We start from the raw sequence: 16,299 nt of genomic DNA, 5'->3' as shown, positions 1-16,299 counted from the left end.
CCCACCCGAGGGCTCACCGCCACCAGCAGGGGAATGGACAGCCCTCACCTGCACTCCACCCGATGCACCACCGTCCGACGACATCAGCAGACGAGGTCCTGGTACCACCGACGTCGATGCAGCTATCCGATGTCTCGGCGCCGATGCAGAGGCCCGATGCCTCGATGCACTCGATGCAGGGGCGGCCGAGGAAGATGGTCTGGACGCTGACGACGTCGATGCACTCGAAGATCCCGGTGCCGATGCCGACGAAGAGCCCGAGAACAACACGTTCCACTGGGCTAGTCTCGCTACCTGAGTCCGCCTTTGAAGCAGGGAACACAGACTGCAGTTCTGAGGGCGGTGCTCGGCCCCCAGACACTGAAGACACGACGAGTGTCGATCAGTGAGCGAGATAACCCGGGCGCACTGGGTGCACTTCTTGAAGCCGCTGGAAGGCTTCGATGTCATGGGCGGAAAAATCACGCCGGCGAAATCAAAAGCCGAAATGGCGAAATTTGAAGCACCAAATTTAGAGGGAGAAAAAATCTCGACCGAGGCCGAAAAGAGGCCTACCCCGACGACGAAAGAAAACTTACCGGGGCAAAAAAGCTGGAAGTACGGGGAGGATTTACACGAAACCCGGCGGGGGGTTTCCGGAGCACTTCCCGACTAGGACAAAGCTTTCCCGAAGGAAAAAAACACGTTCAAAACAAATTGGACGCGCGAGGTCGACTTTCCGGGGCTCGACACGGCGAAAACACGACCGTACCGAGTGCGGACAAAAGAAGACTGGCCGGCTCGAGCCGGTTTCGGGCGGGAAGACGGCCGCGCATGCGCGGTGCGCGCGGGCGCGCGAGGGCTAGCAAAGGACTTTGCTAGTGAAGTTTCCGATTGGAGGGGCTGCCGTGGACGTCACCCATCAGTGAGAACAAGCAGCCTGCTTGTCCTCGGAGAATATCTGTTAAATTCTGTATTACTCTTTGTCTGCTGTTTAAGAGGTCAAGCAAGGACTGCATTGAGGAGATCAACATGTGGTTTGACTTAGCCATAGTTCTGGCTGGTTCAATGTATAAGCTGATAGGTGAACAAGGTCAGGACTAGTCAGCTCTCTTCTCCTTGATTAATTATAGCTAAGTGTAGGACTGGCCTCCTGGAAGTAATAACCTGATATGTATGCTATTAAGTAAGATTGGCTTTTGACCCCTTTAATGAATGCCAGAGTTTAGTTAGCAGTTAGTACTAGGAATATGAGAAATCAATCATAATAACATGTAAGAGACTGGAGACCAAATGTCTGGCTTAAGGGGCCCCAGGTCAGAGGTCAGTTTAGGATGTCTGGAACCTATGTAACTGATATTTCAAAAGTAATGATTGGTTGAGGCAAGGTAGCCAATCAATTTCTTAACCAATTGGGAGTAAAGGGGGCTAGGCTAGGAGGAGGGCTTAGGACCCTATTTAAGTAGGAGCAGAAGCAGTTTACGTCAGAAGGAGCTCAGAAGAAAGAGAAGGACAGAAGGAACAGACAGAAGAAGGAGAAGACAGCATAAGAAGAGAAGCAGCTGAGACAAAGACACAGAGAGCTGAGAGAAAGAGAAGAGAGCTAGAACTGATGTCTTGCTTTGTTTGCTGGCAAATAAAGAAGATTTTTCTCTCATACTGGTGTGTGCTGTCTGACTCCTGAAGTATCACAAATTCATGCATCCATTCCTGCAACAATTCTTGGTGGCAGCGGTGGGATGCATCCTGCATTAATCCCAGCACCCAACTGACTGGAGAACATTCGCCGGGTATGTATTCTGTATTCTGTATTGTAATTCTAGCTAGAAAATTGTAAATCAGCCCCTCAAACAAATTGAGGAAGGAGAGCCTGATCAACTCTCAGCGAAGGCCCTAGTACCTTCTAATCTAGAGGAGATTAGAAGCGAAAACGCTTGAGCTTATCTGTATCTGAGAAATCTGAAATTGTTGGGTGGGATTTTCTGTATGGAATGTGTGATGCGTGAATGATTAATGAGTGCGGACTTCTTATAGCTGCATTTCCAATTAACGCGAGTTCAATTGGTCAGCAACGGAAGGAAGCGATTGCTGTCTGTCTACCTAGTGTCTCGAGAGTGCAGACCCCTTACTGCACTTTCAAAAATTCCCTCCCTTTTTGTGTGTTGTAACTGTAAGCATTATGGGTGGGACATCATCTAGACAAATTGATACCCCCCTAGATTGTATGCTTAAGAACTTTAGAAAAGGATTTTTAATTAATGACTATGGACAGACTTTAAGCTCAAGTACTTTAAGAACCTTGTGTGAAGTTGAGTGGCCATCTATGGGAGTGGGGTGGCCCCCTAGTGGCAGCTTAGATATTGAAGTAATCCGGAAGGTCTACAGCATAGTTGTAGGAGAACCAGAATATTCTGAACAACTCCCCTATATAGATTCCTGGGACAGCCTTGTGACTGACCCTCCCTCCTGGTTGAAAACTTATATGGGATCCCCAGTAAAATTCATGTTAGGCCGTGTTCAAAGAAAGATTAGAAAATCTAAACTAGAAGAGGGAAAGAGCCCTAGGAAGCTTACCACCCAATCAGTGGCTTCCGCCCCTACCCTGTCTGAGAAACCCATACTCTCTGATGACCCCTCAGATCTTGAGCCACCACCTTATGGCCCATTGTTGGGGTTCCGTGCTACCCCCAGAGATCCACGCCGTCCAGCTCAAGCCTCTCCAGTACAGGCTTCTCCGGATAGTTCCTCTTCTGTGCGAACCCCACCACATCCTAGGTTGGACTTTTCACCTGGCCTCTACCCTTCTGTGCCAAATCCTCTCCTGTTAACCTCTGAAGACCCGTTTTGGGTTCCACTCCCTGACTCCTCAACTCCTGACAGCCCAGCCTCTCCTTCTAATACCCCTACCCACTCATCAGGGGCCCGGCATCCCTTTCAATGGACTGAATCACCTGTGACCACCTCTCAGTCTATGAGTACCCCTCCCCATCCCTCAGGGGTTCAACCTACCTCCACTGAATGGGTTAGACCCGCTGCAATCACCTTTGAGCATGATAGGAGGGTAGCTCCTAGCTCTACCTCAGGTTCCATTCCCACCTCCTCGAGAGTTCTGCCCCTCCGCCAGGTAACTACCACTCGACCGGATCCTAATAATCAGGGTCAGGTTATGCAGGCACAGGCCTATCAGTATGTACCCTTCACAACCACCGATCTCCTGAATTGGAAGACGCATTACCCCTCTTATACTGAAAAGCCTCAGGCAGTGGTGGACCTAGTGGCTAGCATTATGGCCACCCATAACCCAACCTGGACTGATTGTCAACAACTTCTCCTGACCCTCTTCACAACTGAGGAGAGGCGGAAGATTTTGCAAAATGCTGAGGCCATCACGCGAGAGCGTGTCCCCGGGGGGACACAGGACCCAGAGGGATGGGTTAGAGCTCGGTTTCCTCGCGCAGCTCCAGATTGGGATCCAAATGATGGGCAGCACTATGAACTGTTGTCTGGCTATTGCCGGGACTTGCTGGAAGGTATGAGGAAAGGCATAAAGAGGCCCATTAATCTGGCAAAGGTCTCTGAAATTCTCCAAGGGGCGACTGAATCCCCTGGGGCCTTTTTAGAGCGACTAATTGAAGCCTACAGAACATACACCCCATTTGACCCTGAAGCCCAAGAAAATCAGAGAATGGTGAATAGTGCATTGGTGGCCCAGAGTATGCCAGATATCCGGAAGAAGTTGCAGCGTCAGGAGGGATTCGCAGGGATGAATACCACCCAGCTAATTGAGATCGCAACCAAGGTTTTCATTAATAGAGATCAGGAGGTGCGCCGAGAGGCTGACCGGAAGATGCAGAAGAAGGCCGACCTTTTAGCGGCAGCCATTACTAATTCCACCCTTAACCGAGGTCGACCTCTAGCTAATGGGAAGCCAAAGTGGGATCCCGGACCACCAGCCAGGCCCCGAGATTCCTTCAATCAATCCCGGCCAAGGGGGGAGAATCCCAGACCAAGATTGGAGAGGGACCAGTGTGCCTATTGTAAGGAAAGAGGGCACTGGAAAGATGAATGCCCCCAGAGGCGCCAGGGACTGAGAAGGGGACCAGGAGATCGAGGAAGCCGAGGCCGAGTTCGAGAGGGAAGATATGAGCCTCCTGAATCTGACATCATCGGGATAGCCGAGATGGCAGAATGGGACGAATAGGACAGACCGGGTTCCTACAAACTGGGCTCCCAGGAACCTATGGTCAAGCTAACTATAGGGAGCCGCTCAATTCCATTCATGATTGATACAGGAGCTGAACATTCTGTTGTGACGGAGCGATTAGCGCCTGTGTCTGGAAAAACTGTCCGAGTGGTGGGAGCCACGGGGGTGCAGAACCGGAGGCCTTTCCTGACAACCCGTAGATGCCAATTAGGCTCACACATAGTCACTCATGAATTCCTGCATATGCCAGACTGTCCAATCCCTTTGTTAGGTCGAGACCTGCTGTCCAAGCTTAGGGCCCAAATTTCTTTTGACTCTGATGGCCAGACTTCAGTCTCCTTTCGGCCCCCGATATCCAGCCCTAAGGGTATATTGAGTTTCTGTTGCCCTCTTGAAGAAGAATGGCGGCTGCATCAGTCGCAGGGCCAAGTTGACCTACCCCTGGCAGACAGCTTTCAGGTCAGTGGGGTATGGGCAGAAGATAATCCCCCAGGGTTGGCCCGAAATATTCCTCCTGTACATGTAGACTTACTTCCAAGTGCCCGGCCAATCCATCTTCGTCAATACCCAATTCCCAGAAAGGCTCTGGAAGGGATTCAAGCACATTTGAATCGTCTGTTATCCCATGGAATTATTCGTCCTTGTCAGTCTCCATGGAATACGCCACTATTGCCAGTTCAGAAGCCAGGGACTGAGGACTACCGGCCAGTCCAAGACTTACGAGTGGTCAACAAATCCACTATTTCATTACACCCTGTAGTGCCTAATCCATATGTCCTGTTAGGATTGATACCTTCTGGAGCTACCCATTTCACAACACTAGACCTAAAAGATGCCTTCTTTTGTATTCGGGTGGCCCCCGCCAGTCAGCTGCTTTTTGCCTTTCAATGGGAAAACCCAGTAACAGGAAGGAAGCTTCAGTATACATGGACCCGCCTGCCACAGGGGTTCAAGAATTCCCCCACCATTTTTGGGACTGCCCTAGGACAAGATCTTAAGACTTTTAAATCTGAGCCTTCCAGGCGAGTTTTACTCCAGTATGTAGATGACCTCCTGATTGCAGCAGTGACCCAGGAAGAGTGTTTTGAGGCTACTAGAGAATTGCTGGAGCTACTCTTGGATGCAGGCTATAAGGTCTCACGCTCAAAGGCCCAACTTTGTCAGTCAGAAGTGAAGTATCTGGGCTTTTGTATTTCCCAGGGAAGTCGGAGACTGGATGCTAGTAGGAAGCAAGCGGTAGCTGCAATTCCCCAACCCAAGTCCAGAAGAGAAGTTAGGGAATTCCTGGGAGCAGCTGGATTCTGCAGAATTTGGATTCCAAATTTTGCATTGATGGCGAAACCCCTTTACCAAGCCACAAAGGGGGGTGAAAAGGAACCATTTGAATGGGGACCTACTGCTCAACAATCCTTCATTGCCATAAAGAAAGCCCTACTCCAAGCCCCTGCGTTAGGCCTTCCTGATGTGGAGAAACCTTTCTCATTGTATGTCCACGAGCGACAGGGGGTTGCTCTGGGTGTGCTGACCCAGATGATGGGATCCTGGCAGAGGCCTGTTGCATACCTGTCTAAACAGCTGGATGGAGTGGCTAAAGGATGGCCAGCCTGCATGAGGGCCATTGCAGCAACAGCCTTACTGGTCCAGGAAGCTGATAAGTTGACCTTGGGGCAAGAACTGGTTGTTAAAGTCCCCCATGCAGTTCTCACCCTCATGGAGTATAAGGGCAACCACTGGTTTACAAATAACCGTATGGTTAAGTACCAAGCCAGCTTGTGTGAGAATCCACGGATACACCTGGAAACAGTGGCTACATTCAATCCTGCTACTCTTTTGCCAGCATCTGAGGGACCACCGGATCATGACTGTATCCAAACCATGGATGAAGTGTACTCCAGTCGACCAGATCTTAAAGATGTTCCGTGGAGGGACCCAGATGTAATTTATTTCACAGATGGAAGCAGTTATGTGGAGAACTCCAAGCGACTGGCAGGCTATGCTGTGGTGACAGAAGACAAGGTGATAGAAGCAAGAGCCCTGCCCCAAGGAACTTCAGCCCAGAAAGCAGAACTTGTGGCCCTCATACGAGCTCTGGAGTTAGCAGCAGGACTGGTGACCAACATTTATACTGATTCTAAGTATGCCTTCACAACCCTACATGCTCATGGAGCTTTGTATAAGGAAAAGGGACTCATAAATGCTGCAGGCCAACCTGTTAAGTATGGACCTGAAATACTTCAGCTGCTAGAGGCTGTGTGGGCCCCTAAGAAGGTAGCTGTTATTCACTGCAGGGGACACCAAAGAATAGATACTCCAGTGGCCCGAGGGAACCGCCATGCTGATCGGGTGGCCAAAGAAGCTGCTCGAGGACCCCCAGCAAGTACTGTGACTCCCCTGTTCCAAATCCGATTGCAAGAATGGACACCTATGTATACCCAAATGGAAGAGAAATGGGCTCAAGAAGAAGGTGCAGTAAGGAGACCTGATGGCTGGTTACATCTCCCTGATACCAGAGTTCTGGTGCCACGCCACCTAGCTTGGCCTGTAGTGTCTCAAGCTCATGACCTATCACACTTAGGGAAAACAGCACTAGCCCGCCTACTCAATCGAGTAGTGGTGCTGGAAGGATTGGATAGTCTGGTTGCCACTGCCTCTGCCCGATGTACTCTCTGTGCCCAGAATAATGCTCGTCAGGGACCCCGTATTCCACCAGGAGTTCAGTCTAGAGGACTAACACCCTTTGAGTCCCTAGTTATAGACTTCACAGAAATGCCCAGGAGTGGTAGGTTCCGATACCTCTTAGTCATGGTCTGTACCTTTTCTGGGTGGGTGGAAGCATATCCTACAGTCACTGAGAAAGCCACAGAAGTAGCTCGAGCCCTCCTTAGGGATGTCATCCCCAGGTATGGACTGCCCCTTGCCATAGGTTCAGATAATGGTCCCGCCTTTGTTGAAGCTACACTTCAGGCCCTGTCCCACGCATTGCGCATTACCTGGAAATTGCATTGTGCCTACCGTCCCCAGAGTTCAGGGCAGGTTGAGCGGGCAAACAGAACCTTGAAAAATAGCCTAGCAAAGATTTGTCAGGAAACCCAATTGAAATGGCCACAGGCATTGCCACTAGCCCTCTTTCGCCTCCGATGCACCCCAACTAAAGGAACAGCCCTCTCTCCCTTTGAAATTGTGTATGGGAAGCCCCCAGCCATTTTACAGGGAATTAAGGGAGACATAGGGATTTTAGGGTCTGCCCAGGTGCAGGAGCAGGTAGCCCTCCTGGGTAAGATAATTTCTGAGCTTCAGTCTTATGTGAGAGAAATAAACCCTGTCCCCTTCCAGGCTCAGGTACATTCCTTCCTGCCAGGGGATAGAGTTTGGGTGAAAGACTGGAAGCTCCAGCCTTTGGGGCCCCGATGGAAAGGACCTTTTACTGTTTTGCTTTCTACCCCTGCAGCTGTGAAGGTCGCAGGGATTACTCCATGGGTCCATTGGTCTCGAATTAAGTCTGCTGACCAGACTGAGCCCAGCACGGATCAGACGGAGCCTAGACAGTGGAGAGCAGAAAGAGATCCAGCGGAGCCATTGAAGTTGCGCCTGACCCGAACCAAAGAATCTACTAGCTGAAAAGAAGGGTCAACTGCATACTGCAGGAGCTGCTGAACTTCGGCTTCATACTGAGACTCTTTCTGTCCAGATTCTGGCTTTCTTGGAATTTGAAAGCTTGATCCTTATCAGTTGAGGGTCTATCCCAACTGGTATAAGAACTCAAAGACTGAGAACATTATATTAGAGTAATCTGTGATTAGCACAGACTGTTGAAATATTATTGCTTAATTAGTTTGCTGTATTTGTTTTAGATTAGGAAGAAAGAAAATGTTAGTAGTTTGGATGCTTTTGTTGTTTTCTACTCCTTGCCTCCTTGTTCCTAATACCCCAACTCGCTCCAACCTTTGGTTACACTCTGTCCAGGAACTAATTAGCCAGGCAAAGATTACTTCCCCTTGTATTGTGTGTTCCCGATTTTCTCCTTATACTACAGATGTCCCAGCTGTACCTGTCCCTGTGCAACTCCCAGCTCTTATACCTCCCTACTTTTCGAGTTCAGGTCCTTGGAGCCAGGATTATACTTGGTGGTCCTTTTATAATGCTACTTCCCCCTCTGAATCTTCTCTAAGGCCAGTTTTTACGTCTCCCTATCCAGCTTCTGGAGTGTTTTGTTTAACAAGAAACATCTCAACTGTTCTTCCCATTCCCTGTAACTATACTAATGTTCTCCCAGAAAAAGGAGAATCTGTGTGGGTAGTTTCTCCAGGTACTCCTATGTGCCCTGCTACCATACCTGTAGATTATGACCCAGGTGATTATCTGGCTCCTAAGCGTACCACTGAGAAGACTATAGTGTCCAAGCTTATTTTCTACTTTCATAAGTCCCCGGGGTATGAAGAGTTACTAACAAATGAGCAGCCTGTCACAATTGGGGATTGGCGCCTATGGTGTGCAAAGTCTCCATTTCGTCTTCGTTCCCCCTGGGATAGGGGCTCGCATTATGGGCACCCTAAGTACCCTGTCCAGCCTGAGCCAACATTTATTGGGAACTTTCCTCACCCTCTTCTTGGTCATTACTGGCTCTGTGATAATGTCCTCCACATGATTCTTCCCGCCACATATGATTTTTGTGTATTGGTAACCTTGAATTATTTTCCTAAAGTTATTCCTCTTAAGCCACTATCCCCGCACCGCTCTAAGCGAGAGGCTTTGTCCTTACCCTCCTCCGTTGCCACAGAGGATGAGGCGATTGAATTAGCCCTCCAGTATATCAATTCTACTTATCCTCTGACTAAAAAGAGACTTGTAGCCCTTTCTGCCACGGCCTGGATTCCAATTGGAGGCCCGGTAGCGGGTATTACTGAACTAGGTATGGCTACCCGGAGACTTCAATCCCTACTCCATGTTTTAGTTCATGAGCTGAATGTGGTAGTCAATGCATTGCAGGATCAAATTAATGAATTAAGTATAGTTTCTAGGTATAACCGTATGGGTCTTGACTATCTCTTTGCAGCCCAGGGTGGTCTCTGCACAGTGCTAAATTCTTCAGAGTGCTGTACTATTGTCATAAATAGGACGCATGTAGTTAGGCATGCCATGGATAAAGTCCTACAGTTGGCTAGCCTTAATGTGGAGGATTACCGAGGAGGATTAGACCTTACCTCCTGGTGGTGGTCATTGACCTCCTGGATACGTCCTTTGTTCATTTCCCTAATAGTCTTAGTTTTAGCAGGGTTTTTGTTTTGTTTCCTGGCCTCATGTGCTTCGGCAGTATGCCGTCGAACCTTAACAAGTAGGGTAATGGTGATTCACAAGTCTATTCCTAATTAGGATCACTATAATCTCCAGAGTTTGAGTTGTGAGACTTATCTCTGCATAAGCTGATTTTAGTCTCAAAGGGGGGAATGAGGCAGCCATGGCATAATTATATATATATAAGAAATCATATGAAGGGTTAATTCTGTTAAAAGCTTGAAGTTAGAATTCTAACTTTTTACTTTGCAACTAAAGTGAAGGTATGCCAGATGGTTCATATTATTTCAATGTCTAGCTTGGCCGAGCTAAGGTTAGGAAAGGTCAGTGAGAAATGAAACTCTGTCCCTTGTGAATTGCCAATGCTAGCTGGCACAGCTGTAAACTATTATGAATGAATAAAGGAATGAGCCAGACATATGATTAATTGTAGTTTAAAATGCTTAGATAGAAAATACTATTTAGAGAGAGAGAGGCAATAGATTAGTATTTACAAGTTTTTGATATTTAGAATATGTCTTATAAGAAATACTGATTCTGTGTAAATTAATAAGGTTTGTGTCTGTGTAGAATATCTGTTAAATTCTGTATTACTCTTTGTCTGCTGTTTAAGAGGTCAAGCAAGGACTGCATTGAGGAGATCAACATGTGGTTTGACTTAGCCATAGTTCTGGCTGGTTCAATGTATAAGCTGATAGGTGAACAAGGTCAGGACTAGTCAGCTCTCTTCTCCTTGATTAATTATAGCTAAGTGTAGGACTGGCCTCCTGGAAGTAATAACCTGATATGTATGCTATTAAGTAAGATTGGCTTTTGACCCCTTTAATGAATGCCAGAGTTTAGTTAGCAGTTAGTACTAGGAATATGAGAAATCAATCATAATAACATGTAAGAGACTGGAGACCAAATGTCTGGCTTAAGGGGCCCCAGGTCAGAGGTCAGTTTAGGATGTCTGGAACCTATGTAACTGATATTTCAAAAGTAATGATTGGTTGAGGCAAGGTAGCCAATCAATTTCTTAACCAATTGGGAGTAAAGGGGGCTAGGCTAGGAGGAGGGCTTAGGACCCTATTTAAGTAGGAGCAGAAGCAGTTTACGTCAGAAGGAGCTCAGAAGAAAGAGAAGGACAGAAGGAACAGACAGAAGAAGGAGAAGACAGCATAAGAAGAGAAGCAGCTGAGACAAAGACACAGAGAGCTGAGAGAAAGAGAAGAGAGCTAGAACTGATGTCTTGCTTTGTTTGCTGGCAAATAAAGAAGATTTTTCTCTCATACTGGTGTGTGCTGTCTGACTCCTGAAGTATCACAAATTCATGCATCCATTCCTGCAACAGTATCTGGTTATGGTGAAAAACCCCTGTGCAGGTCTGTCTTCTGGTTTAATAGTATTCAGGTTCACAAAAATAGTTTACTTAAAACAGCTGTGCAAACTAACATTAAACCCATATGGATCTTTACATGAATGAAACATAGTATTTGTTCAAATATTACCTCCATAGTATGTGTCTTTCCAGATGATGTCTGTCCATAAGCAAATATTGTACCATTATATCCTTCAAGTACATCTAAGAAAACATAAAACAAAATGTTTTATCTAATATATGTTCTAAATTGATTTTTTTTTTGTTTTTTAAAAGGGAAAATGTATCTGAAAGTCGTAACATTCCTAGACTGCCAGATTTGAAGGTCTGTGTATATATGCAAAGAAAACATCTTAGACATCTTGATTTAAATTAGCTGACCAATCTGATAAGGACATGTTTCTTGATTATCTCCCTCAGGCAGAAATCAACACTAGAACAATAATTACAACTCCTACATTTGCACAGACTTACACATCAAATCATTTTTCATAGTAACATAATAAATTACAGCAGATAAAAGACCTGAATGGTCCCATCCAGTCTGCTCAACAGTCAATCTTATTATCAAGTCATGATTAAACCCAAAATGAGTGCGATATAAAATACTTGATCATTGTCTCTCTGGCATATCTGGGACATAGACCGTAGAAGTCCGCCTGGCCCTGTCCTTAGGTTCCAACTAGAGAGCTGCACGGCTTCCGTCCCCGCGGGAATCCCGCGGGATTCCCGCAGGGACGGAGGCAGTTCCTGCGGGGTTCCCGCGGGAATGGAAGCAGTTCTGCGGGGTTCCCGCGGGGACGGAGGCAGTTCCTGTGGGGTTCCCGCGGGGATGAAACCAGTTCTGTGGGCTTCCCGCGGAAGTGTAAGCTGCACCTGCACCAGCCTCTCATCTACCGAATACCAATTTATTTGAGTGCTGTCTCCTCCTCCTCTTCTTCCTTGCTTTAACAGCATAAATGTGGAAAGTCTTCCATTAAGGAGGTGGTAGAGTCACAAATGATGACGGAATTCAAAAAGGCGTGGGATGAACACAGAGGATCTCTAATTAGAAAATGGAAGTTATATAAAAGCTAACCTTAAATGGCTGCATGTGTGTGGATGTGTCAAGTGACGCTTAGATGGCGACTCTGGCTGTGATGAACTAGGGCTGATACCTGGCAGACTTGTATGGTCTGTGTCTCATACATGGCAATCTGGTGTAAGATGGGCTGGAAAGGGCTTAGACAGCAACTTCAGTGGCTGGAACATGAGGACAGTGCTGGACAGACTTTTACGGTCTGTGTCCCACAAATGAGAACATGAATAGGCTGGAGTGGCCTTCGATGGCAACTCCAGCAGTTGGAACATAAGGATGGGGCCAGATAGACTTCTGTGGTCTTTGTTCCAGAAACACGAAAGAAAGACCATAATCAAGTATATAATATCACATTCGTTGATTTAATGATGAATTGATCATGAGTGTGACTATTGGGCAGAGTGGATGGACCGTTCAGGTCTATTTGCTGTCACTTACTATGTTACTATTAATCCTCTTTGCTCCCAGGCTGGTGCATAGACCTCAGCTCTGACACAGGCACGAGAATCAGATGTCACCTGACCTACTGGCGCGTGCATGTAGCAGCCTCTCAGCACCCACTGCCAGTGGATCAGAGACAAATCTTACATGTGCACACCAGAGTGTTCCAAGTTCCAACTTCTGTTCCTTCCTTGCCTACAGTGCTGTGGCTCAAATCCAGAAAGAGACTGAAGGAGCTGACTGGAACTTTCTTTTATGTACTTTTAAATTCTTACGGGGATGGGTGGGGATGGGTTAAATTCTTACGGGGACGGGTGGGGATGGGTTGGGATGGTTTAAATTTTTTGCGGGGATGGGTGGGGATGGGTAAGATTCCAGTGGGGATGGGTGGGGACGGGTAAGATTCCAGCAGGGACGGGCGGGGATGGGTAAGATTTCTGTCCCCGTGCAACTCTCTAGTTCCAACTACCTGAAGTTGCCATCAAAGCCCACTCCAGCCCATACTAAACTGGACTGTAATATATGGGACCTAGACCATACAAGCTTGTCCAGCACCAGCCTTAGTTCTTCACAGCCAGAGTCCCCATCTAAGTGTCATTCGACATGCAAACATTTAAGTTTTGTTTTTTCTTATACCGTTCATTTTCTCATTAGAGATACTACTCTGTGTTCATCCATGCCTTTTTGAATTCTATCACCATTTTTTTCCACCACCTCCCTCGGAAGAGTATTCCAGGCATCAACCACCCTCTCCATGAAAAAGCATTTCCTACCATTAATCCTAAATCTACCACCCCGTAACTTCAATTCATATACTCTAGTTTTACCATTTTCCCTTCTCTGGAAAATATTTGTTTATCTAAACAATTAATTTATTTATTTATTATATTTGTATCCCGCACTTTCCCACTAAAAGCAGGCTCAATGCGGCTTACGTAGTAATAGGTAACACAGAATTTTGTTATGTAAAGTAAGAAATTAAGTATAACATTGTAACATAGTAACATGTTACTATGTTACAATGTTATACTTAATTTCTTACTTTACATAACAAAATTCTGTGTTACCTATTACTACGTAAGCCGCATTGAGCCTGCTTTTAGTGGGAAAGTGCGGGATATAAATATAATAAATAAATAAATAAATAATTGTTTAGATAAACAAATATTTTCCAGAGAAGGGAAAATGGTAAAACTAGAGTATATGAATTGAAGTTACAGGGTGGTAGATTTAGGATTAATGGTAGGAAATGCTTTTTCATGGAGAGGGTGGTTGATGCCTGGAATACTCTTCCGAGGGAGGTGGTGGAAAAAAATGGTGATAGAATTCAAAAAGGCATGGGATGAACACAGAGTAGTATCTCTAATGAGAAATAACATAATAGAAGGATGGATGGGTAGTAATAGGATGGGTAGGTATAGAATGACATCCTATAGTATATCTCCTATCAAACTGAGCTCTCTTTTTCATCAAGCACTGCCATTTCCTCCCCTCACCCTCCCCACTGACAGTTTGAACTTCGTGGGTGTGGCTTGGATCTCTTTCAGGGAGAGAAAACTAACATAGCAGCAGCTTCAGAGAGCATTTTCCATCTCACAGATAGGCTGCAGAGAATACCTTCTCCTGCTTTAGACTTAGCCTGGCCTCAGAATGACATCCTATAGTATATCTCCTATCAAACTGAGCTCTCTTTTTCATCAAGCACTGCCATTTCCTCCCCTCACCCTCCCCACTGACAGTTTGAACTTCGTGGGTGTGGCTTGGATCTCTTTCAGGGAGAGAAAACTAACAACTTATAGCAGCAGCTTCAGAGAGCATTTTCCATCTCACAGATAGGCTGCAGAGAATACCTTCTCCTGCTTTAGACTTAGCCTGGCCTCAGAATGACATCCTATAGTATATCTCCTATCAAACTGAGCTCTCTTTTTCATCAAGCACTGCCATTTCCTCCCCTCACCCTCCCCACTGACAGTTTGAACTTCGTGGGTGTGGCTTGGATCTCTTTCAGGGAGAGAAAACTAACAACTTATAGCAGCAGCTTCAGAGAGCATTTTCCATCTCACAGATAGGCTGCAGAGAATACCTTCTCCTGCTTTAGACTTAGCCTGGCCTCAGAATGACATCCTATAGTATATCTCCTATCAAACTGAGCTCTCTTTTTCATCAAGCACTGCCATTTCCTCCCCTCACCCTCCCCACTTACAGTTTGAACTTCGTGGGTGTGGCTTGGATCTCTTTCAGGGGAGAGAAAACTAACAACTTATAGCAGCAGCTTCAGAGAGCATTTTCCATCTCACAGATAGGCTGCAGAGAATACCTTCTCCTGCTTCCACCCACCCTACCCCTCTACCCACCCACCCCTAGAGTGACATGTCTTATATAACCTCCCTATCAACCCACTCATTACTTTACCTCACCCATTTCTATTCTTCTATCACCTTCTCCCACTACTCCAACCAGAGTTACACCTAATCACACTGACCACCCTTCAACATCTTCTGTCCTTCTGTGACTGTTCTCTTGTGCTTGACTGCTTAAATATTTTAAATTTAAATGCTTTACTTTTTGTCTATTAGATTGTAAGCTCTTTGAGCAGGGACTGTCTTTCTTCTGTGTTTGTACAGCGCTGCGTACACTTTGTAGCGCTCTAGAAATGTTAAATAGTAGTAGTAGTAGTAGGTAGGTAGAGACAGGTGATAGAGAGAAAAGGGTAAGGTGGGAGATAGATTCTGGGTCAATGTCGTTTTCTCTTCAGTATATGTAAGGTAGATGGGTTCATGAGATTAATCTCCCCTGTCCCTCATGTTACTTTACAAAAATAAACTTGTTTTCTGATATTTCTTGTATCTCTGGATACTTCCTTTCGAATTTCTGTTATAGAAAAGGGATATTAATGACTGGAGTTAGGAAAGGAGGAAGGGGCTAGAGAACAGGAGCAGGGAATATAATCTGGAAGATGAGAAAGGAAAGGGACAGAGAAGGAATCTCAGAGAAATATATGGGATCATAGTAACATAGTAGATGACGGCAGAAAAAGACCTGCATGGTCCATCCAGTCTGCCCAACAAGATAACTCATATTTGCTGCTTTTTGTGTATACCCTACTTTGATTTGTACCTGTGCTCTTCAGGGCACAGACCGTATAAGTCTGCCCCGCACTATCCCCGCCTCCCAACCACCAGCCCCATCTCCCAACCACCGGCTCTGGCACAGGCACAGACCGTATAAGTCTGCCCAGCACTATCCTCACCTCCCCAGCCCTGCCTCCCAACCCCGGCTATGGCACAGACCGCACAAGTCTGTCCAGCACTATCCCCGCCTCCCAACCACCAGTCCCGCTTCCCACCACCGGCTCTGGCACAGACCGTATAAGTCTGCCCAGCCCTATCCCCGCCTCCCAAACACCAGCCCCGCCTCTCGATCTTGACTAAGCTCCTGAGGATCCATTCCTTCGGCACAGGATTCCTTTATGCTTATCCCACGCATGTTTGAATTCCGTTACCGTTTTCATTTCCACCACCTCCCGCGGGAGGGCATTCCAAGCATCCACTACTCTCTCCGTGAAAAAATACTTCCTGACATTTTTCTTGAGTCTGCCCCCCTTCAATCTCATTTCATGTCCTCTCGTTCTACCGCCTTCGTATCTCCAGAAAAGATTCGTTTGCGGATTAATACCTTTCAAATATTTGAACGTCTGTATCATATCACCCCTGTTTCTCCTTTCCTCCAGAGTATACATGTTTAGTTCAGCAAGTCTCTCCTCATACGTCTTGGAACGCAAATCCCATACCATTCTCATAGCTTTTCTTTGCACCGCTTCAATTCTTTTTACATCCTTAACAAGATACGGCCTCCAAAACTGAACACAATACTCCAGGTGGGGCCTCACCAACGACTTATACAGGGGCATCAACACCCCCTTTCTTCTGCTGGTCACACCTCTCT

General features: G+C 46.5%; 1 protein-coding gene across 1 annotated transcript in view; it reads right to left on the bottom strand.

Annotated features, from left to right (window-relative positions):
* The window catches only part of KIF5B (kinesin family member 5B), a 252,723-nt gene that overhangs the window by 151,756 nt on the left and 84,668 nt on the right, over window positions 1-16,299 (bottom strand). Inside the window, 1 exon segment of the mRNA XM_030199142.1 lies at window positions 10,966-11,039. Within this exon segment, the coding sequence (XP_030055002.1) occupies window positions 10,966-11,039 (74 nt within the window).

This window comes from Microcaecilia unicolor, chromosome 1 (assembly GCF_901765095.1).
Source record: "Microcaecilia unicolor chromosome 1, aMicUni1.1, whole genome shotgun sequence".
NCBI classification, from domain to species: domain Eukaryota; kingdom Metazoa; phylum Chordata; class Amphibia; order Gymnophiona; family Siphonopidae; genus Microcaecilia; species Microcaecilia unicolor.
Note: the sequence above shows the minus strand (reverse complement) of the source record. Positions and strands in the feature narration are given on the sequence as shown.